Source organism: Prosopis cineraria, unplaced genomic scaffold, assembly GCF_029017545.1.
Source record: "Prosopis cineraria cultivar Desert tree isolate PC_DT_omini unplaced genomic scaffold, ASM2901754v1 PC1, whole genome shotgun sequence".
In the NCBI taxonomy this organism is placed as follows: domain Eukaryota; kingdom Viridiplantae; phylum Streptophyta; class Magnoliopsida; order Fabales; family Fabaceae; genus Prosopis; species Prosopis cineraria.
The window spans coordinates 35,770,618-35,795,488 of NW_026555332.1; the positions used below are offsets into that span (position 1 = coordinate 35,770,618).

General features: G+C 30.4%; 2 protein-coding genes across 3 annotated transcripts; one reads left to right on the forward strand and one right to left on the reverse strand.

The window, feature by feature from the left end:
• LOC129318271 (uncharacterized) lies at positions 1-9,804 on the reverse strand. 2 transcript variants are annotated; one of them, XM_054962980.1, is made up of 3 exons: positions 9,244-9,804; positions 8,923-9,093; positions 1-262 (listed from the first exon to the last, which is right to left on the reverse strand). In XM_054962980.1, the coding sequence occupies exons 1-3, from the start codon at positions 9,496-9,498 to the stop codon at positions 224-226; spliced, it is 465 nt and encodes a 154-aa protein (XP_054818955.1). In that variant the 5' UTR covers positions 9,499-9,804; the 3' UTR covers positions 1-223. The 2 variants fall into 2 exon arrangements, with proteins under 2 accessions (XP_054818955.1, XP_054818965.1); XM_054962990.1 differs by lacking the exon at positions 8,923-9,093.
• Positions 9,805-21,279: 11,475 nt separating this feature from the next.
• Positions 21,280-21,786, forward strand: LOC129293067 (uncharacterized). Its single transcript, XM_054930902.1, has one exon. It carries the CDS (start codon positions 21,280-21,282, stop codon positions 21,784-21,786), a length of 507 nt encoding a protein of 168 aa, XP_054786877.1.
• Positions 21,787-24,871: the final 3,085 nt, after the last annotated feature.

Here is a 24,871-nt window from a genome sequence, read left to right on the forward strand (position 1 = left end):
ACTCTCAACAAATATTTAACACAACTGAATACCCAAAACTCGAATTTTAGACCATCAGTTAACACAATCCAACCCATTACCAGTTGAGCTACACATTCATTGGTCAATATATTGTAATTTCTAATAAGCAATTTATGGTATTTTAATGGATCATATATTTCCAATCCATACAAATTTTTCGAGGTAAAAACGTAAATACGGATCAACAGGAAGTAATGGCAGCTTAGCATGTCAAGTTCAAGCTCCAAATCAATCCCAACTTCTGAAATATTTACATATAGGAATTCAGTTCAAGCAAGAAATGCAATAGCCGAAGGGTATAATACACCCTAATAAATATAATTATGCACATTTAAAAATCAAAGACATGATTTATGAGCCATCAAATAAAAAGCAAAGACACGGTTTTCAAATCAAAAGAGTGATTTTGCTAGTAAACCATATGTACCATTTTGACACAATGCATGGCATGGAATGGGAAGATACGGCAACAGCAGCTTTGCATGCCAACTTCAAGACACCAAATCAATCCTCAATTTCTCAAATTCGCATATAGAAACTCAAATTAAGCATCATTTGTCAACAAGCTTTGTGCGAATGCTTACAATAAAAACTTGCCAAACAAATATATTTAGCGTAAGAGTAGGAGTACATTCTAAATGCCACCAAATCAAACTAAGCATCAAAAGAGTAGGAGTACAATTTATCTAGTAGGCCAAATATATCATTTTTAACACAACGTACCTTTGTATTTCAAGTTCATGGCTCCAAATTTGTCAAAATTTTCTCATCTTTGTATACAAGCATTCAAAATAACGAAAAAACGATGCAATAGTTATCAAGCTGTACAAGTGTGCAAACATGAGCAATTTGCCAAGACACTCATGTAAAGGGGCTACAAACAGCACATGAAAGTCCAAACTGAAAAGGAAAAGGAGGAATTCATTGCATATACAAATTCAAATACCAAAGCAAGGAAATCATCAAAATATTGTCAATTCTGAGATAAGCGGCATATGCAACATTTTTGAAGGATATGAAGACATGCATGTGATGAAAATTAAGGCAGTTTGCATGTATCAAGTTTAAACCTCTTAATCAATTTCAATTTTCCCACAATAAAACAATGCATCCAGATCATGGATCGAATGAGACTGATCATAAATCTTCGCAAGTGTGCTTACAAGAGCAACATGTAAAATAAGGATATACATGACATTTCTAAAATAAATCACATCTGCTATTTTGAAGGATTTGAAAACATGCACGCAATGAAAATTAAGATAACCTTGCTGTCAAGTTCAGACCTCTTGTTCAATCAAAATTTTCTCACAATCAGACAAGGGCATCAAAATCAAACATCAAATGATATAATGATCATCAATCTTTGCAAGTGTGCTTACAAAAAGAACTTGTCAAATAAGGATACATTTAGAAAAAATATGAAAGGAGTACAAGCAAAAAAAGACAGATTAAACTGAAACGCAAAAGTAAAGTCACTTTCAATATATTTATGCATATTTAGATTAAGCATCAAATCATATAATAGTCAATGAACCTCGTGAGAGTTCATTAAAGGTCCTATGGTGAAATGCCAAAGCAAGGACATCAATTTTAAATCAAAATACTATCATTTGTCTTGCAAGCAAAATATACTAATGTAGCAAAACACAAGGCAGCTTTCTATTCAATAATCAAGGCTCCGAATCAGTCTCAACTATCCTGCACTTATATATGAACATTCATAAAAAGTAACAAATGATTTGTGGAAAAAAAGCTTCTCAAAGGTGCATAAAGAAGAAATTAGCCTACGAAGGACATATATGTAGCACGTTAGTATGGGAGCTATCAGCTATGAGTAGCAAAGACTCAGAGAGTCTATGCTGAAGAGGAAAAGTGAACCCTTATAATTACATTTATGTACATACAGATTATGCATCAAATGTTACAAACATCACTATGCCTTGTAGAAGTATATTAATATATAAATTCGAATACCAAAAAAATTATTACATAAGCCATATATGAGATTCCAAAGGGTCCAAAGAGATCCACGTAAGAAAAATTAGGGAACATTGGCATGTCATGTTCAATCATCTTAATCAATCTCACCTTTCCCAAAAATGGGCAAGGGCAACCAAATAAAGCATCAAATGATGCAACCATCATCAATCCTTACAACTGTGCTTACAATAGAAATTTGTCAAATAAAAATGTTTTACAAAATCAAATATGTGAGAGAGATACAATGCAACAAAGACTAGTAGAGTTTAAGCAGAAAGCAAAAGTAGAACCACATTAAATAAAAATATTTATGAACATTTAGATTGAGGAACAAGTCATATAATCATTACCGAACCACATATAAGTGCATTAAAGGTCTGCAGTCAAATGTAAAAGGATATCAATTTTAAATCAAAATACGACCATTTGTCTAGTAGGAAAAATATACGAAGTGAGAAAACACAAGACATATTTCATGTTCAAAGCTCCAAATCAGTCTCAATTATCCTGCATTTACATATGAGCATTCATAATACCCAACGAATGATGCTGTTGACATCAAGCTTTTCAAAAGTTCACACAGAAGAAATTTGCCACTGAAGGACATGCATTAACAAACCATACAGGTCACAAGCAACAGAGACACAAAGTCTAAGCTGAAGAGAAAAAGTAGACCCCCTACGATTACATTTATGCACATTTAGATTAGGCTACAAAAGAAACAAAAGTCAGTGAGCTTCATAGGATTGCATTGCAAACATAAATTTGAATATCAAATAAGGAAAACTATTTTCAATCAAAATATTGATATTTTCTAGATAAGCAACATATGATATTTTGAACGGTCCAAAGACAAGCATGTAAGAAAAACTACACTTTTGCATGTTACATTCAATCAATCTTTTCAAGTGTGGTTTAAAAAGAAACTTGTCATATTCAAGCCTCTTAATCAATTCTCACTTTTCCAACAATTGACCAAATCAAATATCAAATGATGCATCGATCATCAACCTTCACAAGTGTGCTTATAAGAAAAATTTATCATATTCAAACCTCTTAATCAATCCCACTTTTCCCAAAAAATCAGACAAGGGAAACCAAATCAAGAACCAAATGATGCAATGATCAATAATCTTTGCAAGTATGCTTCAAAAAACAAAATTGTCAAATAAAAATATGGTTAGCAAATATTTGAGACAACTGCAATGCAATCATGCAACAAAGACATGAAGAGTCTAAGCTGATAAGAAAAAGTAGAATACCATTAAATGTATTTATGCACATTTATATTTAGCATCAAATCATATAATTATCACTGAGCCTAATTGAAGTGCATTGAACGTCCATAAAAAAATATGACAACGTAAGGACATCATTTTTAAATCAAAATACCACCATTGTACAGTAAGCCAAAAACATGAATGTCAGAAAAAATAAGGCACCTTTGTATTTCCATTTCAAGCCTCAATTATCCTGAATTTATATATGAGCATTCATGCTACACAATGAATGATGCCATGGGCATCAAAGCTTTTCAAAAATGCATACAGAGGAAATTTGCCAGCGAAGGAAACACACGCACCCCAATCATGTAAGGGTGTTACAACTAACAAAGACATGGAGAGTTTAAGCTTAAGAGGAAAAGTAGACCCCCCAAATGATTACATTTATGCACATTAAGATTAGGCAACAAATGATGCAAACGTCAATGAGCCTTGTAGGAGTACATTGTATATATAAATTAGAATACCAAATAAAGGACATAAATTTAAAATCAAAATATTACAATTTATAGATAAGCCACGTATGATATTTCGGAGGGTCCAAAGACAAGCATGAAACAAAAACTACATAAATTTGCATGTCATATTCAAGCATCATAATCAGTCCCTCCTTTCTCATAGTCAGACAAGTGCAATCAAATCAAGCATCAAATGATGCAACAATAACCAATCTTTTCATGTGTGAATAAATAAGAAACATGTCATATTGAAGCATCCTAATAAATCCCCACTTTCCCACAATCAAATAAGGGCAACCAAATCAAGCATCAAATGATACATTGATCATCGATCTTTGCAAGTGTGCTCAAAAGAGAAATTTGTCATCTTCAAGCCTCTTGATCAATCCCACTTTTCGCACAATCAAATAAAGGCAACCAAATCAAGCATCAAATGATGCTTCAATCATCAATCATTGAAAGTGTGCTTATACGAGAACCTCATAATATTCCACTCTATATCCACTTTTCCCACAACTGGACAAGGGCAACCAAATCAAGCATTAAATGACATAACGAAAAAAAAACTTTGCTAGTATGCTTCCAAGAAATATTTGTCAAATAAAAATATATTTAGTAAAATTTGAGAGGACTGCAATGTAAAAAGGACATGGAGAATCCAAGCTAAAAAGAGAAAGTAGAATTCCATTAAATATATTCATGCAGATTTATATTTGGCATCAAATCATAAAAATTTCATTGAGCCTTATTGTAGAACATTGAAGGTCCAAAATGAAATATGAAAACGTAAGGACATCATTTTTAAATCAAAATACCATCGTTTGTATAGTAGGCCAAAAACACAAATGTCAAAAAACACAAAGCAACTTTGATTTCTTGTTCAAGGGTTCAAATTAGTCTCAATTATCCTGCATTTATATATGAGCATTAATAATACGTAACGAATGATATTGTGGGCATCAAGCTTTTCAAAAGCGCACACAAAACAAATTTGCCATTGAAGGACATATATAAACAAGCCATACATGTAAGGGGGTTACAAGCAACAAAGACATGGAAAGTCTAAGCTGAAGAGAAACAGTAGACCCCCTATGATTACATTTATGCACATTCAGATTAGGCAACAAATGATACAAACACCATTGAGCCTCGTAGGAGTGCACTGCATATATAAATTAGAATACCACTTCAAGGACATAAATTTTAAATCAAAATATTACAATTTTTAAATAAGCCACATGATATTCCAAAGGGCCTGAAGACAAGCATCAATCTCTTCATGTGTGAATAAAAGAGAAACTTGTCATTACAATCAAAAAAACAGAGAGAGAGAGAGAGAGAGAGAGAGAGACTTGTTATAATGAAGCCTCCTAATAAATCCCCACTTCCCCACATCGAATAAGGTCAACCAAATCAAGCATAAAATGATGCATCGATCATTGATCTTTGCAAGTGTGCTTATAAGAGAAATTTTTCAAATTCAAGCCTCTTGATCAATCCCACTTTTCCCACAATCAAATAAGGGCAACAAAATAAAGCATCAAAAGATGCATCAAACATCAATCTTTGAAAGTGTGCTTATAAAAAACTTTGCCATATTCGAGCCTCTTAATCAATCCCACTTTTCCCAATATCAGACCAGGCAACAAAATCAAGCATCAAATGATGCAACGATAAATAATCTTTGTGAGTATGCTTCCGAAATATTTGTCACATAAAAAATATATTTAGCAAAAATTTGAGAGGACTACAATGCAAAAAAGATGAGGAGAATCTAAGCCAAAAAAAATGAAAGTAGAATCCCATTAAATATATTTATGCACATTTATATTTGGCATCAAATCATATAAATTTTGATGAGCTTTATTTGGAGTGCATTAAAGGTCCATAATGAAAAATGACAAAGTAAGGTCATCATAAATCAAAATACAACCATTTGTATAGAAGGCCGAAACACAAGGCAACTTTTAATTTCTTATTCAAGGCACCAAATCATTCTCAATTATCCACATTTAAATATGAGCATTAATAATTCGTAATGAAAGATGTTGTGAGCATCAAGCTTTTCAAAAGTGCACATAAAACAAATTTGCCGTTGAAGGACATGCATATACAAACCATACATGTAAGGGGTTTACAAAGACACTAAGTCTAAGGTTAACAGGAAAGGTAGACCCCTATGATTACATTTATACACATTCAGATTAGGCAACAGATGATACAAACGTCATTGAGCCTCGTAGAACTGCATTGCATATATAAATTAGAATACCAAATGAAGGCCATAAATTTTAAATAAAAATATTACAATTTTTAGATAACCACATGATATTCCGAAGGGTCCGAAAACATATGACCAAACCCACTTTTCTCACAATCAGACGAGGCCAAGCAAATCAAGCATCAAATGATGCGACAATTATCAATCTTTTCATGTGTAAATAAAAGAGAAACTTGTCACACTGAAGCCTCTTAATAAATCCCCACTTTCCCACAGTCAAATAAGAGCAACCAAATCAAGTATCAAATGATGCATCGATCATCAATCTTTGTAAGTGTGCTTAGAAGAGAAATTTGTCATATTCAAGTCTCTAAAACAATCCCACTTTTCCCACAATCGAATAAGAGCAATCAAGTCAAGCATCAAAAGATGCATCGAACATCAATCTTTGAAAGTGTGCTTATAAGATAACTTGTCATATTCGAGCCTCTTAATCAATCCCACTTTTCGCACAATCAAACCAAGGCAACCAAATCAAGCATTGAATGATGCAATGATAAATAATCTTTGAAAGTATACTTCCAAGAAATATTGTCAAATAAAAATATATTTAGCAAAAAATTTGAGAGGACTACAATGCCAAAAAGACATGGAGAGTCTAAGCTAAAAAGAGAAAGTAGAATCCCATTAAATATATTTATGCACATTTATATTGGCATCAAATCATACAAATTTCATTGAGCCTTATCGCAGTGCATTAAAGGTCCATAAGTAAAAAAAATGGCATAGTAAGGACATCATTTTTAAATCAAAATACCACCACTTGTAAAAAGCACAAGGCAACTTTGTATTTCCTATTCAAGGCTCCAAATCAATCTCAATTATCCTGCATTTATATATGATTCATAATACACAATGAATGATGTTGTGGGCATCAAGCTTTCCCAAAGTGCATACAGAAGAAATTTACCACTGAAGGATATACATACAAACCATACATGTAAGGGGTTTACAAGCAGCAAAGACACAGATAGTCTAAGCTGAAGAGAAAAAGTAGACCCTCTATGATTACATTTATGCACATTTAGATTAGGCAACAAATGATACAAACATCAATGAGCCTCATAGAAGTGCATTGCATATATAAAATTAGAATACCAAACCAAGGACAACTATTTTCAATCAAAATATTAATATTTCTAGATAAGCAATATATGATATTTTGAATGGTCTAAAGACAAGCATGTAAGAAAAGCTACACACCTTTGCATGTCACATTCAAGCATCTTAATCAATCCCATTTTTCTTACAATATAACAAGGGAATCCAAATCAAGCATCAAATGATGCAATGATCATGAATCTTTACAAGTGTGCTTATAAAAGAAATCTGTCAAACCAAGATATATTTAGCAAATATGTGAGAGGGCTACAATGCATCAATGACATGAAGAGTTTAAGTTGAAAAGCAAAAGTGGAACTCCTTTAAGTATATTTAAGCACAATTAGATTAGGTATCAAATCATATAATTGTCCTTGAACCTTGTAGGAGTGCATTAAAAGTTCGTGGTCAAATGCCAAAGCAAGGACATCTCTTTTAAATCAAAATACTACCATTTGTCTAGTAGGCCAAATATACTAATGTAACCAAACATAAGGCGGCGTTGTATTTCATGTTCAAGGCTCCGAATCAATCTCAATTATCACTCATTTATATATAAGCATTCATAATAAGCAATGAATGATGTAGTGGACTTCAAGCTTTTCAAAGGTGCACACAGAAGAAATTTTGCCAACAAAAGACACACACACACACACACAGCATGCAAGTAAGGGGGCTGTGAGCACCGCAAAGACAAAGAGTCTAAATTTGAAAAGGAAAACTGGAAAAGCATACCCCTATTGTTACATTTGAACACTGCTTCAAATGATACAAATGTCACTAAGCCTAGTAGGAGTGCATTATAGAAACAAGTTCCAATACCAGAGCAAGGATATCTTTTTCAAATCAAAGGCCTGTCATTTCTCTAGAAAGCACATGCGTTGTTCTAAACAAACACAAAGCATTCATTCACAAAAAACAAAAAAAAATTAAGACAGCTTAGCTCGCAAGGTTCATGTAAATTTCTGAATTTCAGATATTTGCTAAAACAAATTTCCCAAATACTACAAATGGAATATAAACAGAAAATGAAAGAACGATATTTATTCAATTGGCAACTGAGATACACAATAGATTTTAACTTGTTAATAAACCCACATATAGTATCTTTTGAAAATATGTAATGATGTGCTTTAGCCTTTAGGCCCAAAAAAATAAATAAATAAATAAATTACGATGCACTTTATTTTGGCACAACCATGTTTGTCATATGTACCATACATTTGTTATGATAAGATTCTCCTATCAAGTCCAACTCTAAATAACCTCTCGATTTGTAATTATAAGATTCTTCCGCAACTGATTCACTTTAAGGGTTAAAACCAAACTGGATAGGAATTTATCAGCGATACTCGTAAACCAAACACATTAAGGCTGCAAAGCAATCACCAACATCTATCTTTGCACCTTGCATTAGGCAACTGATAATTAAGTTTATACAGTGCATCGTTGAATCAGAATGTGACGTAAGAAGATCAATATAAACTATAAAGCCTCAGAACCATTTGAGAACAAGTAGGAAAAAATATAAAGATAAAACAGAAAGGTGAAATAAAAATATAATAAACTCAGAGGAAAAAAAAATAAAAAGAGAAAAATATCTTTCTACAGGAATTTCTACTTGAAAAGGCAAGAAAAAAAAAACCAGAACTATTCAGTTGACTGGACCAGAAATTTCTTTATTTCCGATGCATCAGGGATTTGAAAACTTTTTGTTAGATCAGATCAAAGTAAATCGCTCTACGCTAATAGACTGGACTGGCCACTAATGCTGAATCCAAAACGATTTCCAAACCTGGTTAATGCCCTCCAGCAGCGCAGACTTCTCTTCGGGTGATTGATTCGTGAAGGCTATACCAGAGATCCATAGATGGTTCCAAAAATATCGATCAAATCCCATTTTATACCAGACCAGATAAAGAAAACCCATCCTCCATTGATTCAAATTAAGCTTACCACAAAATCTCTCCAAAGTTCATCCACGGCCATCAAGTCCCCAAAATAAAGAAAATAATTAATAACATTGTCCTGAAAATTTTTTAAGGAACCCAATTTCCATGCAAAAGAGGGAGAGTTTACTAAAACAAATAGTAGAAATCATCACTTCTACATGTACCTGCAGCCGCATTGAGGAGGATCCATAAGTTGTATTGAATTGGGTCGCTGGCATCTCGAAAGCCATAACCAAATCCTCCATCCTTAAGCTCTCAATCCTTGGCTTCATTAACCCTTCCATCGTCTTCTTAATGTCCTGTGAGAAGCATGATTTCACCACCACCACCTCATCGTTCAAAACCCCCTTTCTGCCATAGATTTCATACTTCCCAGCTTTAAATCGCCCAACATCTTCATAGTTCCCGGTGGCACCCATCTGAGATCGTTTGCCTATATGAAGTTCTCCGTTTGAAATCCGGACAATATCGACGTCCTATTCTGATTCCGCCAAATGCAATCATCCTCCGAACCATCGATCCTACATTTTAATAGATCGCCGCCATCACCAGCAAACCCACACAACCTGACCCCTACTAACACTAAGACGCACAACCAGAGCAATTGCTCGCTCACACTCGGCCGACGCCGGAGAAGAGATGCCGTCGATGGCATCGATCTCTCACAAAGCAGAATAATTTCTCAATTGAAAAGTAAGTTTTGTCCCAAAAAAAAAAAAAAAGAAGGTAGGTTGTCTACTTTCGCGATTCTACTCTTCTTTTCAAAAGATGATTAAATAAAATTTAAAAAATTATTAATTAATTATTTTATAATAATCAATATTATCTTTTAAAAAGTATTTTATTTATTTAAAAAAATTTACAATTCTTGTATATTTTGTGAATAGATATTTTTATATTTTATTATTAAGATGAATTAACTCTAAATAAAAATTACTGTTATAAATTAACAATTAGACATTAAATAAATGAAATATCAGGTAAAATTTAAAGCACTAATTTAAAATGTGAACCCTCTTTCTGGACAAATATTGAAGGTGAATGATTATATATATATATATATATATATATTAAAAATTTCCAAGTTGCTACATTTTCTCTTATATCATCATTTCTTATGTTCAAAGCAGGCTTACAATTCTATTCACCACTGGAGAGGCCTTTCTGGCCCATTTCCTTGCCTGGGCCTCTACAGCCCATACAAGAATGAAGCTCTATTTTAGTTTTTTATTTTTTTTACCCCTTTATATTAGATATAGATTTAGATAGTACCTCATATAATAAATATAATAAAACCGCAATGATTTCTTCTATAAAAAAAAAACTCTAGAATTTTAAAATTAATTAAAAAGAATGTTTTTCCCTTAATGAAAAATTATTAAAAAGAAAAAAGAAAACCTCCCAACTAATCAAACGAATTGACGAGATACGATTGAGAACAAGAAAATTTACTGCCGAAGTATTTGACTATCATTTGTTATACCTTTGCGTAATGCTTCTCCATGTCCTGAGAATTTATTAAGCTTGCCGAAGTCCCGATTCCTCCTTCCTCAGAATTTTCTCAAATACTTTGTTATAATTCTTAAAAAAAATGATAATAAGATCTCATTGAATTATGTAAATAATAATTTGATCTCTCAAAATGCTATAATATTAATGAAGTCTCTAGAGACCTTTTCATCAATAACTTTATTTTAAAAAAGATTATTTTACTCTTACTGAAAATAATAAAACACAATCATAATTTTTATTTAAATAATCATAACTTTTATTTTGTAAATCGTAAAAGTTGAATGAAAAATTATAATTTATTAAATATAATTTCTGTCATTGAAAAATAAACCAAAATCACAACTTTTATTTTATAAATCACAAGAGTTGAATAAAAAATTATAATTTATTGAGTGTAATTTTTTTATTGAAAACAATTTTTAAAATAATAAACTCTATTCACAACTTTTATTTAAAGAATTAAAACTTTTAAAAAAAATTGAAAAAATTGAACAAAAAATCATAATTTATCAATAAAGATAAAATGATCTTTTTAAAAAAAAAAGTTATTGACAAAAAGTTTTTAAGGACTTCATTAATATTATGACATTTTAAAGGACCAAATTATTATTTACATAATTCAGATGGAGTTTATTGTCATTTTCTATAATTCTTATTCTATAATATATTTTTAATTATTTTCATGATAAGAACATGATTCCCCTCCCACCTAATTTTCAAAATTTACGATGGGCTACGAAAACAAAAGGCAGCTCCAACATTACGTGTTCATGCGCCTCAGTACCATCAACTGAAGGATAGATATATCGTCGTGGTTTGCATTAAAATTGAATTCACATTCAATACAAAGCAATACAACAGCAATTAATCATGGTCCGGCAAGAACTTGAGCATGAAACTCGACGGGTTTAAGAGCATGGATTGATCAGAGAACTTGCTATGAAGCACATCAAACTCATATTAGAGCATCAGAAACTAACAGTAGCATGATCAGAGGAGACTCATAAGGGGGCACAAATGGGAGCATTTCTGAGAAAATTAAAGCAAGAAAAGACAGGATAGGAATTGAAAAGGGAGGGAAATCCACAACAATACCTCGGCCACATTGATCGTTCGCCGTAGTTCTCTCCTTCAATCTCTCTCGCAAGGTTGGCTTCTTGCTACCTCTCACCTTTGTTTGTGCCGTCTGAAGTGAGGTTAAGGGTTAGGCATATATGACTTAGGGTAAAGTTGTTTTTTCAATATATATATATATATATATATATAATTAGGACTCTGAAGCACACGTGGCAACATATTATGAAATCACATCAGCTTCATGTTTTTCTCCTCGTGTTCATATAGACATTGACTAATTAATTTTGCAAAAATATCATAATATTATTTTAAGATATTATTATCCAAACATTTCATTGAGTTGGCCTTTATTTGTGCTGTGATTTGCTGCATTAATTAATTATCCTATACAAATTTAAAAAAAAAAACATACTGACGTGGGGTTCTTCAAATTTGCTACATCAAAAAATTATATTTAATCTGATATAATTATTGATTAAATTTTAATTGTAAAATTTTCAAAATTGGAATGTTTTTCAAGAAAAACCTTGACTGAGCTTTAAATTGTAATGTTTTTACCTTTCCCATTTCCCAATCAATTCCCACCTTCTTCTCCATTCATTAATATTATGATAATGTTAAAAATTGAAAATCAATCAAACCCCAAATCCCATCCTGCTTATCACCTCTTCGGCTCCTCCTCCATTCTTTAATAGCATAATATTAAAATCAATCAAATTAAGGTAGATCAGGTTAGGAGGGAAGGAAGGGTAATCATATTGCATTCTTTACATTGCTGAAAAATGGACAAATCATCTTCCTCCTTCCTCATTTTCTTCAGGCAATTTGTTTTCTTCCTCCACTTCTTTTATCTTATTTCAACGTCAAAGTTCTCCCTAAGATAGAATCTTATGATCTTCATTGGATTTACTCGATTTCATAGCAAATCTAATGGTTTGGTGATCGAAGAAGTGCAACTACAATAGTGATTTTCTCAAAATAATTTATTTTCTTAATGTTATTGTTTCAATCTATTTATTCTCTTCTAGATATTCTTCCCCTCTCTCAACAATTTCATCTGTTTCTCCATTTTTTTTAGACATATGGAGTTTGAATTGGCGCCTAACCATTTGGTTTTCCATTTATACTAGTTCACTAGATCAACTTGTCATAGTTTAATGGTCCATGCTACACCAAACTAGAGGTTGATTCAGGGTTGAAATGGTGGAATAAGCTAGTTCGGTTTTTAAAGCCTTGATTATCCATTTTTGGAATATATAGTTAATTAGATTTGTATTAGTTTCAACAAGAAACCATATATATGTTATCACGAAATATGAGGAGCAATTGATGAAGAGCATAAGAAGTTCTTTAAAGTTCTCAAGCTATATGGCAAGGCAAGGGCATGGTAAAAGATTGATGGTACTATTTAATTTCAACTCTCCATGTCTCATGCAAAAATGAGATCTAATTATTTTCAAAAAATAAGGAACATTTGTGATTGTCAAGTATTTTGTTATCACTTATCACTAAATATTTGGATCGTAATTTTTTCTCTCAAATTATGACAAATGTGTTTTCTGAAGATTAAAAAAATGTGAATTCACTTGATGTAACTTTAAATATAAATAATAAAAAAAGAATTGTGGGAGTGCTTGGTCTAAGTCTTGGGATCCTTTATTTTATCCGCACAAGGACTACAATTCAGACGCCAAATTCATAAGTATTTCACTAAGTTTACAACTTGGAGCATTATCTATTCCATGGCCCATTATTTCTCTTCCATATTCACAAAAATGCTTGTGTACTAACATATGCATGAATGCTATAGGACACTATCTGTTTATAGTAAGGCTACTATCATGAGGTTTGAGATTGAGTGTGAATGATTATTTCACAACTTTTGCAATAAGTGTTTAAAAAAAAGCTGATCGATGGAGCTGAATTTCCTGAAAAGGGTGACCAATTGTGAAAAGTATTGTCTTAGACATATAAACCAAATCAATATTATTATGACTACTTGAACATATGTGTTGACTGAGTGTTATATACATTTTGCTAGCTAATGTATAAACATGTGCTTTGTCAATGTAGGTATAAGGTGGAGTTTAAGATTATTGACAAGGCCAACTCTACAAACTTCATCATATTTGATCATGAATTTATCCCTAATTTTGAAAACACGGGTATATTATGATTGTGTTTGATGAATCCATCCAGTCCATACATTTAATTTTGAGAATAAAATTTGTAATTTATTAAAAATAGGATAAAGAGCAAATTGACCCTTAATAAACTATAAGTAGAGGAGTGTCTAGGATCATAATTTTTAAAAATGGTGCAATTTAATTCTTATAATTAATTAGTTGACTAGAAAATCATGCCAAAAATTAAAAAAAAGACCAAAAAATACAATAAAGGATCCAAAAGCTACATATGAGGATTCAAAATTATAGAAAATGGCCAAGGAAATTCACTAGTCTTTTTTTTTTTGTAAATTTTGAGATTATTTTATTATCTTTTTTTTATTAATTAATGGTTAAAATTAACTTCTGTTAATAGTAGGAGCTGAAATACACCATTTTCAAAATTTGATAGGAATATTACACAAAAATAAGTTTAAAGTCCCAAATGCTTATGATATAATCATAAGCCTATAATTTAAGGGTCAATTTTCTCTTTTACTCTTGAAGATAAAGGCATAAGTCTATTTTGTATATAGATTATTTTGTCTTTTGGTCACCTTTGAGAGATTGTTTATGATATGATGGGGATTTGAATTTTTGTTGAGTAGATTTCTCTAGGGACACAATTTAGCAAGCCATTTTTTGTGGTGCAATCTAATGCATCAATTCTCCAAGACTGCACATCAAAACAAATTCATTTCCTTTGCATTGAAGAATTAATGAATCCTCAAACAAGCAACTAAATTCAAGCTAATAATAGAAACTGAATGGGAAAACAACGTTTATGGTTGAATATAATAAAATCCATACCATCCATGTAATTAATTTTGGAAATAAAATTCACAATTTATTGAAGATATGATCATAAATCTATATTGCATATGAATTACTTTATCTATTGATCAACTTTGATTTGTTATTTGTATGGTTGCATGTGGGCAAGGTCAGTTTGAGCACCACCTTACCCAATGCCCAACCCAATCTGCAAGTTGGGCCAATAAAGTTTCGGTTGTGTTTTGCCCAATTGGCTTGAAAGGTATTGATAAATATTTTTTAAAATATACATTTTTTAAAAAAAATATAATTTTTATCATTCCCCACTTGCTGTATGAAAAAATTATATTTAATTGTGATCAAATTAGTTGTCATATACAAAAAGTTATTGTTTCAATAAAATAAATTTAATTGTTTTTTTGATACAATATGATCAACGTTTTTATATCTCCATCAGCCTTTTGGGATAGATTCAATTATATTTTATTTTTGTAAATGCAATCCATAGAATCCACACATATAATAATTTGATGGACAAAATGTGCAAATTTATTGAAAATATTATCACATGATGATTTTGCCAACGAAAATGACTAATGCTTTAAAATTATAGCTAATTTATAGCATGTACTGTTTTAAAGTTATTGGTCAATAACATTTACAATTAGCCCTATCAAATGAATTCCCATTAGCCTTGATTTAAATATGACCAAAAAAACGCTAGCCTCAATTTAAATCGATTAGTGCATTATTTTAGCAGTGAAAGGAAAAATGTAATTCAGTCATGATCACATTCAATTCTATTCTATCGCGTGCCATTTTTTTTTATTTCTGTTTCTTTGTTCCCCCTTTAATTCATTGTTTAATTTTTACTCATGCTATAGTGTGGTGCAGATTATGGCTTCATGATTTGATGCCACTATTGAAACGATAGGAGGATTACAATCTGGTGGTGCACACGTGGACAATACCGATTTGCCATCTTCTCAGAGAGATTCAATCTTTAGAGATGATTTTACAAAATTTTGATGTAATGAGGCTTTCATATTGTGTTGTTTCATTTGCTACTTATGAGAATTATTTTATGTGTATGTATATATGTGTGACCATTTTAGGGTGACCGTATTTATGCCGTCATCAAAAGAACTTTCCTTCCAAAGTTCTCATCTGAGTTGAAGGAAGGCTGAGTATATGTTATATATCAGCTTGGTGTTGACCAAAGCACTGCATCATTCTGGACTACATATCACAAGGGCAACAAGAAATACTTAATAGGTGATGTTTCCTCTTTGATATTTTAAGTCATATTATGTTTTCAAAAGCTTGGAGAATATAGGCATTGCATAATTCCATAAGAGATGGGGTAATTGAAGTGAATAGCAATGGGGAAACAAAGATCATCATTCTAGATGACATTTTACTCCAGTACTTAAGTGAACTTGCACAATTGAATGTATGTTATCTATGATTCTTGAAGAGGAGGTTTTGTATTTAAGCTTAGATGGTGTGTGTTAGTAAGATGCATGGAAATTTTGACTTGAAAGGTGACTTATATTGTACAAAGTTCCTAATCTCAATATCAATATCTAGCCTCCCAAATCATGCATTAGACTTAAGGTTGGAGCTCCTATATTATGCTTTTGAAAAATATTGATAAATCTTTATATCTCTATATCATAGCACATCTAATTGTTACTAAATAGGAAAATATATTGTGGAAGTATAAACAAATTCAAGATCAAATGACGGTAGAAATATCTACATTTTAAGAATTGACATGTCAATTGCTGACTCTTGACTTCCATTTATCATAAAAGATGGTTTTCTATTTTATGGTCTTCTTCCACAGCCATTAGCAAAATTCATAATTGGAGCTTGCTTAGTGTTGGGCTATACTTGCTGAGACTTGTTTTTATATATGGTCAACTATATTGCTATATCTCGAGTGCAAGGTAGGCAAGGGTTGAAAATGTAATTAATTATTTATATAGATTATAAAGCCACAAATGTTACTTCTAATGTAGTACAAGGTTCTCATAAAAAAAATGTAACGCAAAGAGATTTTTAATAAATTTAACTGATGTTTGGCAGCCATCTATCCCATGAGATGCCATACTCTATTTTGATTTTTTTTTTTTGTCTATCTTTCTCTTTTTAGTATAAGAATTTGTTGGATTCATATTATCTCTGTGTTTAAAATTTATCTATTATGTCATCACCATAGATTTCTCTTCATTATGGGTTATTACGTATATTTTTTTGATCATGGAGTCATTTTTTTATTTTTTTTATTCATATGACAATTAATATATATTGATTGTCTGTTTATCTAAAACTTACAAAAAATTGCAAAAATTGCACGGGTAATAAACTAGTTTTTTATGAAAATAAAAGAGTCTTAAAATACAATTCTATGTAATTTCTTACCTCTGTACAAAGAATCCAATTCAATTTTTTTCTTTCTTTGTTTGTTTTGGAATTCAGATTAATATGTACCCAACATCACTTTTTTAGTTTTTTTTTATGATTCCAACACTAATTTCTTTTCCATGTTTGAGATTTTACAATACCAAACTTGGCTTAAGATGTCAAGAAATATCTTTAAAAAAAATATGAAATGGGAATTTGGATTCGCTGACAATAAGTACTAAGTGTCTGTACTATCTGAATTATTAAAATTTATATTAATGGTTTAGATAAACTCATTCATTTATTAACCTCAAATGGAATATGAATTTAAAATTATTAATCTAAATTTTAATAATTTAAATGATGCAGGCATTTAGTGTCTGTACAGTCACTAAATCTAAGTTCGGGGAATGGACAGCAAATAAAAATGGTTTCGTGGATTTGGGAGTGAAGGGGCAGTATCAGAAACAATGATCAGGCTTGTAGATTCTTTTTTATAGTCCTGAAAAAATTGGAGTGACACAGAAAAATTGCATGGCCCTAAGGATGACAAACATAAATTGAGCTTTTTTATATACTTAAATGATTAACTCTGTTGTGCCAAGAAACATTATTAACTTTGCTATTATCGATTCAATGATCTCTCATTTTACTATTTTATTCTCATTTTATTATTATTTTTGTTTACAAAGTTTACACGTTAAATAATTTAAGAACACGTTTTGGATATTGGTTTCTAATATTTAATTATTTACAAGGGTCATTAATCTTTGAGGACAAGATTCTCTTCTCTTCTCATTCTCTTTCTTTATTTGCCTAAGATTTCGACAGTTTGGATTTCATTTTTTAATAAATTATTATTCAAATATTAAATTATAAAAATTAAGTAATCATATTCAAAACATTTGAATTGTTATAACTACAATGAAATTACTATTTTTGGAAGCAAATCTTTCATTGTTTCACAATCAATCAATATAAAATAATATATATATATATATATATATATAAATTGAAATTTCATAAAAAACTTGTTATCCATAAAAAGTAATAGTAATGGCGAACAAGGTGCTCTGTTTCGACCCAAACTAAGATCACTGTGTTTCTTTCTCAAAATAACCAGTGAATTACTCCCTTTTTTTCAGAATAGTTAATATATAATTTGAAATTTCAACTATAAATTTAAGGATGATTTGAATCCTAAACTTTTATTTAATATATTCTAACTCTAAACAATTAAAGTTGGTATAATTTTGCCCCATTATCAAATTCAAGTAGACATTCGTTATTTTTTTAAAAAAAATGAGGCTTAATATACAATTTTTCTCAAAGGAGGTAGAAGAAAGGGAGGGTGAAATTTGATGAAAATCACACATTAAACTCTATTTTTTTAAAAAATAATGAACATTTACTTTAATTTAATAGTAGGGTGAAATTGCACAAATTTTAATTATTTAGAATTTAAAATGTGTCAAATAAAAGTTTAGAATTCAAATTATTTCTGAATCTATGATTTAGGATTCAAATTCTATGTTAACTTCTTTTGAGAATTAATCTGAGAACAAAGAAGACTTGATATAATAACAATATCACTACAGTGTCATCCAAAAAGTTTTAAAAAATAACAGTGACAAGAAGTTAACGTCGGAGCAAACATCATTCCTCCATTAGTTGTTGTTCTAACTTCTGAAGGGAGCTCACATATTCAGGGCTTGTTTGTTTTTTATTTTTAAAATAAAAATTAAAAAATTATTTAGATAAATGTTTTTCATTTAATTCTTTCCAAAGCTGTTTTCATTTTTTATTTACTTTATTTTTTTTATTCTTTAAATACATTATATTTAATTATTGAAAATTATAATTACTTTGATGAATTTTTATTATTAATTACCACAATTAATTACTTATAATCATTACTATCTGTGTATTTTTTTCAATTCTAAAACTATTTTTTAATTGATGTAATCAAACGAATTTTTTTATTTTATTTTAAAAATAATTTTAAAAATTGTATTATAAAATAGTTTTTTTAAAAAAATATGAAAATAGAAAATAAACAGGCCCTAGATTTTTTTTTGTTTTTGTTTTTAGGATGTTTTGATTTTCAATAATGTCTAATATATTTACAAGGGTTTCTAGAAGTTTGTGATTTTAGACTTTGGCAGAAAATATAATTGTTGATCCCTACTTTTAGCATCTTTTAATTTCAAATTAATATACAATTTGAACTCTAAATTATAGGTTTAGGGATAATTTAAATCATAAAATTTTAAAATATACCTTCTAAATCCTAAATATTAAAGTTAAAACAATTTTGCCTTATTGTTAAATTTTAATAAACGTTCGTTAATTTTTTAAAAAACTAAGGTCTAATTTATAATTTTTACCAAATTTCACTCTCTCTTTCTCTCCTACTCTCATTTGGTGGCAATTGCACATAATACCCTATTTTGACAGACATTTGTTTAAATTTAATAGTATGGATGAAATTAACTCAACTTTAATTGTTTAAGGTTTTAAAATATATCTTTCAAAAGTTCAGGGTTTAAATTACTTATGAACCTATAATTTAAGATTTAAATTACATATTAACCCTTTAATATTTGTTTAATATTTTTATTATTCTAAATCTCTGGAGTTTTATATGTTTAAAACATTAGTTCTTTTTGTTATTTTATGTTTATATAACTCTATTTAATTTTGTTACTATTTGATAAAATTATGATGAATTGGACATTGTATAAATGAAATGGTTATTAATTTTTTTGTCTATCTACTCTAGCTATGCGTTTTCTTTCTTCTAAAACTTTATCCAATGCACTACTTGTTTTAGATCCTCTTAACTCATTTTTTTTTTACAATTGATCATAATTTTAAATATTTATATACATGTTAGCCTGTTAAATCTTTATGACTACGTTTGAAATATGGAGATTAACACTACAAATAGATGAAATTTTAAGACTTGAACTAACAAAAAATAATATAAGAACTAATATCAAAACAAGTTAAAAATATAAGGACTTACAATTAAGTTTTCCCTTTTAATAATTACTCCTTTGGTAAGAGAGAGAAAAAAAATTTGTCCTTTTTATATATCACTTTATTAAATTTTTTTACAAATTTTTTCATTTACCCTCCATTAAATGTTAGAAAAAAATATGTTGTTAAAATATGCATGTTTATTAGAGATAAAGCTAAAAAATTATAAAATTTTTAGAGAAAGGTAATAAGTTTTAAAATTTTTTAATTCTAATAAAATATATTAAGAGTGTTATGAATATCACAAGGATAGTGGATGTCCATCTTCATCACCTCTTCATCTTCATCTTTTCCCATGAAACTCCCATTATTATGAGAGTTGATTGTCCTCCCATGAAACTCCTACCATCATGAGAGTTGATTACCCTTTATTTACTTTTATCATTTGTATAACCTTTAATGTGTAAGACCATGCTTATAAATAGGACATGTAATTTGTATTGAAGGATATAATAATTCATAAGAAATTCTCTCATTCTCTTATCTCTATTTCTTCTCTCAATATCTTTATTTTCTAGTTGTTAATTTCATAACACGTTATCAGCATGAGAGCTTTGGTAATCTATAAGTTTTGTAGCAAAGTTTCTCATTACAAGGTAATTTTTATGTTCATATATGATTTGATCTATTTTCTAAACATTTGATCCTTTTAATCTTGTTTAATCTTGAATATCATCTAATTCTTATCATATTTTTATTATAGTATCTATATGTCGAATCTTTGGAAACTTGAGTTTGTAGCTCTTGACATTACTAAAAAAATTATCTATCTTGGATACTAGATGTGAAAATCCATCTAGATGCCAATGGCCTTGGAGACACAATCAAGGATGGTAATTAAGCATCCAATCAAAATAAGGCCATGATCTTTCTTTGTTACCATTTATATGAAGGGTCGAAAATTGAGTATTTAACTATAAAAGACCCTCTTGTTCTTTGGAACAATTTTAAAGAAAGGTATGACCATAAAAAAATTGTAATTCTTTCAAAAGCTCGTTATGATTAGATGCATTTACGTTTGCAAGATTTTAAATTTGTGAGTGAATATAACTCTGCAATTTTTAGAATCAGTTCTCAACTAAAATTATGTGGAAAAAAAGTCATTGATGATGATATATTAGAAAAAACATTCTCCATATTTCATGAATCCAACGTGCTCCTGCAATAGCAATATCATGAAAAAGGTTTTAAAAAATATTTGAATTGATTTCTTGTCTTCTTATGGCTGAACAAAATAATGAGCTTTTGATGAAAAATCATGAATCTCGTCTAACTGGTTCTACCCCATTCCTTGAAGTGAATGCAGTGACAAATGAATCAGCTTGGGGTTATGGCCGTGGTCGTGGCCATAGCCATGGACGAGGTCGTGGTCGTGGTCATGGTAGTACATCTTTCGACAAGAAGTGGACAAACAATGAAGAGAAACACAAGAAAGGAATAAGTAGGGATAATAATAATAATACTAAAAATTTATGCTACCGTTGTGGTGGTAAAGGTCACTGGCCACGTACCTGTCGTACTCCAAAACATTTGATTGATCTTTACCAAGAATCACTTGAAAGTAAAAGTAAAAACAAAGAGGCAAAGATAGAAACACATTTTGCCTCTGAAGAAGGTGATTCTGATTATGGTGACATGGATGTTACTCATTTGGATGTTGCTGATTTCTTTGCCGATCTTAATGGAAGAATTGATCACCTAATTGGGGATGGAAATGTTCAGAAATAAATTTCTTAAATATTGATGTTGTTAAATTTTATAGTTAAGTGTCATTTTAATTTTCTTGCGTTGGAATAAAGAATTTACTTATAATATTGTTTTTTCAATGAATAAAGTTTTTGTACTCCATATTTTAATTATATATTTTTATGTTTTTTAATGAAGAATGAGTATTCATCTGATTGGTACAACGACAATAATGGAGATATGTGTCTCATTGATAGTACAACAACTCATACAATACTCAAAAATAAAAAATATTTTTCTTCTTTGGTAATGCAAGAAGCCAATGTTTAAACTATATCTGGAAGTATAAAGATGATTGATGGCTCTAGAAGAGCTAATATATTATTGCTTAGAGGAACTAAATTACACATTGATAGTGCATTTTATTCTACTAAGTCTAGTAGAAATTTATTGAGTTTTAAGGATATCCCCAGAAATGGATACCATATTGAGACAGCAAATGAAGAAAATAAAGAATATCTTATTATTATGAATTTAATTTTTGGTAAAAAGTGCACTCTAGAAAAATTACCTACATTTTCCTCTGGCTTGTATTATATATTTATTAATACAATTGAAATATATGCTATTGTAAATCAAAGTTTACAAATGGTGATAAATTCAATGTTTGGCATGATTGGTTAGGCCATCCCGAGTTAATTATGATGTGAAAAATAATCGAAAAATCATGTGGACATTCATTAAAAGGTCAACAAATTCCACAATCCCATGATTTTTCATGTTCTGCATGTTCTAAAGGAAAGTTAATTATTCGACCATCAATAAAAAAAATAGAAAGTGAGTCTCTCACATTTCTAGAACACATACAAGGTGATATTTGTGAGCCTATACACCTATCATGCAGACTATTCAAGTACTTTATGGTTTTAATTGATGCATCAACAAAATGGTTGCATGTTTGCTTGTTATCTTCTCATAACTTGGCATTTGCGAGATTGCTTGCTCAACTTATTAGATTAAGAGCACACTTTCTTGATTATCCTATTAAGAAAATACATTTAAATAATGCCGATGAATTTACTTCACAAGCCTTTAATGAATATTGCATGTCTCTTAGAATTGATGTTGAACATCATGTAGCACATGTTCATACACAAAATGGACTTGCAAAATTACTAATTAAATGCTTACAATTGATTGCATGACCATTACTTATGTGATTGAATCTCCCAATTTCTACTTGTGGGCATGCAATTTTACATGCAATATCATTAATTCATATCAGGCCAACAAGTTATCTTAGAGCTCCCCTTTAGAATTGGTTTTTAGTTAGGAACATAATATTTCCCATCTAAGAATTTTTGGATGTGCATTATATGTTCTAATTGCTCTACCACAACGTACTAAGATGGGTCCTCAAAGAAGGATGGGAATATATGTTGGATATGAATCTCTATTGATAATTAAATATTTAGAACCATCAACAGGAGATTTATTTACTGCTTGATTTGCTGATTGTCATTTTGATAAATTAGTTTTCCTAACATTAGAGGGAGAAAATAAACAGTTGGAAAAGGAAGTTAATTAAAATGAATTATCATTATCTCATCTTTGTAATGATTCAGGAAAATAATGTAAATAAAAAAATCTAAAATTAGATAAGTTAAAGTATTTGCATTATTTTTGGTATAAATTTATCAAAATATTCTAATAGTTCAGTGATAACTACTATTTATGTTTATTTTTAGGTCCCATGTTCGAATCCTTATGGTGGATAAAGGGAGTCTTCATTCTTTTCTCTTGCTTTTGTTTATTTTGTCTGATTTATATGATATTACTATTATGCCTTTCAAAAAAAAAAGAGAAACAGAAATAGAAACAAAGTCGAATATAAATCACACGCATACCTAATTTTTTTTTCATTTTTCCATTCTCGAATCTTCAAGAATCCGGTGAGAGAGGGAACTTTCTGATCAAACCTCCGCCGCATTCTCACCTCCTCCATTTCAATTGATCACCGGCATGGGTGTCGAGTTCACCATGAGTTCGCCGCTGTAAAGATTTCACTCAAGATCTACCTACTCCATCTCTGTTCAAGCTTCACTGTTGATTCCTTGTTTTCTCTTTCTCGTTGGCGTCGTCTGGATGCTGTGAGTAGAGTTCGTTCCTCTCCCTCTTCCTTCGTGCAATAGCATCTTCTCCTTCCTCCACCACTGCGTTATCACTGACGACTGTGCTCCCCTTCCTCCTTTGTTTGTGTGCGTTGTGGCAGTGCTCATGGGTAGCCATGGAAGCTTGATTCTGTCCTCTCTCTAGTTTGATTCTGTGCACACGTATGTATTAGTGAGTGAGGTACAAACTCTCCATTTCTTCCGTTCATCTGCGCATGCGTTCGAGGAAGCAAGAGCTGTTCATTTTCCTCTATTCTTGGTTCATCCTCCCCTGTTTCTCATTATAGACATCTTCACTCCTCTTTCGTTCATGCTGTTACAGATTCTTTTTCCTTCCTCCTCCTTGTTCGTTTTCCTAGGATCATCTCCTTCTCTGCTCGGTCATGCTGGTTCCAGGTGAGAAGCATCGATTTTTCTTTTTTTTTTGCTGGCTGTGTGTGTGTGTGTCTATTTTAGTGGAGATAATATTATTTGGTGTGTGAGGTTACTGCTGTGCATGATTATAGAAAGGGAGTAGTTTTCTGAACCAAGCAAAAATCTTTGTCTATTGAAGATGTTGTTTGTGCTTAGAGTATAACTAAATTTATATTGATTTTGTTGAAGAAATAAACTTGGGATGCCAGATTAAATTTTATATTGATGGTGTAGAATTGTTGAATAAATTATGGGATGGTATTTGAAGGAAGAAATTACTATTAAAATTTAAAAATTGGTGCCTATAAGATGTTTAACAAAATGCTGGAAAGGATGAATATTAGTGGATGATGGGGAATAGATGTGATGATTGTATTATTGATAATTAAATTGTTATGGAAGAGAATTATTCTCTATACAAAAAGTAGAAATTAGAAATAAGAGTAGTTTGGAAATAATATTATGAATTAGTAATTCAAGAGCTAATTTGTTAAAGATATTAGTCATTAGAATGTCTATGAAATGTTTGAAAAATGTTGAAA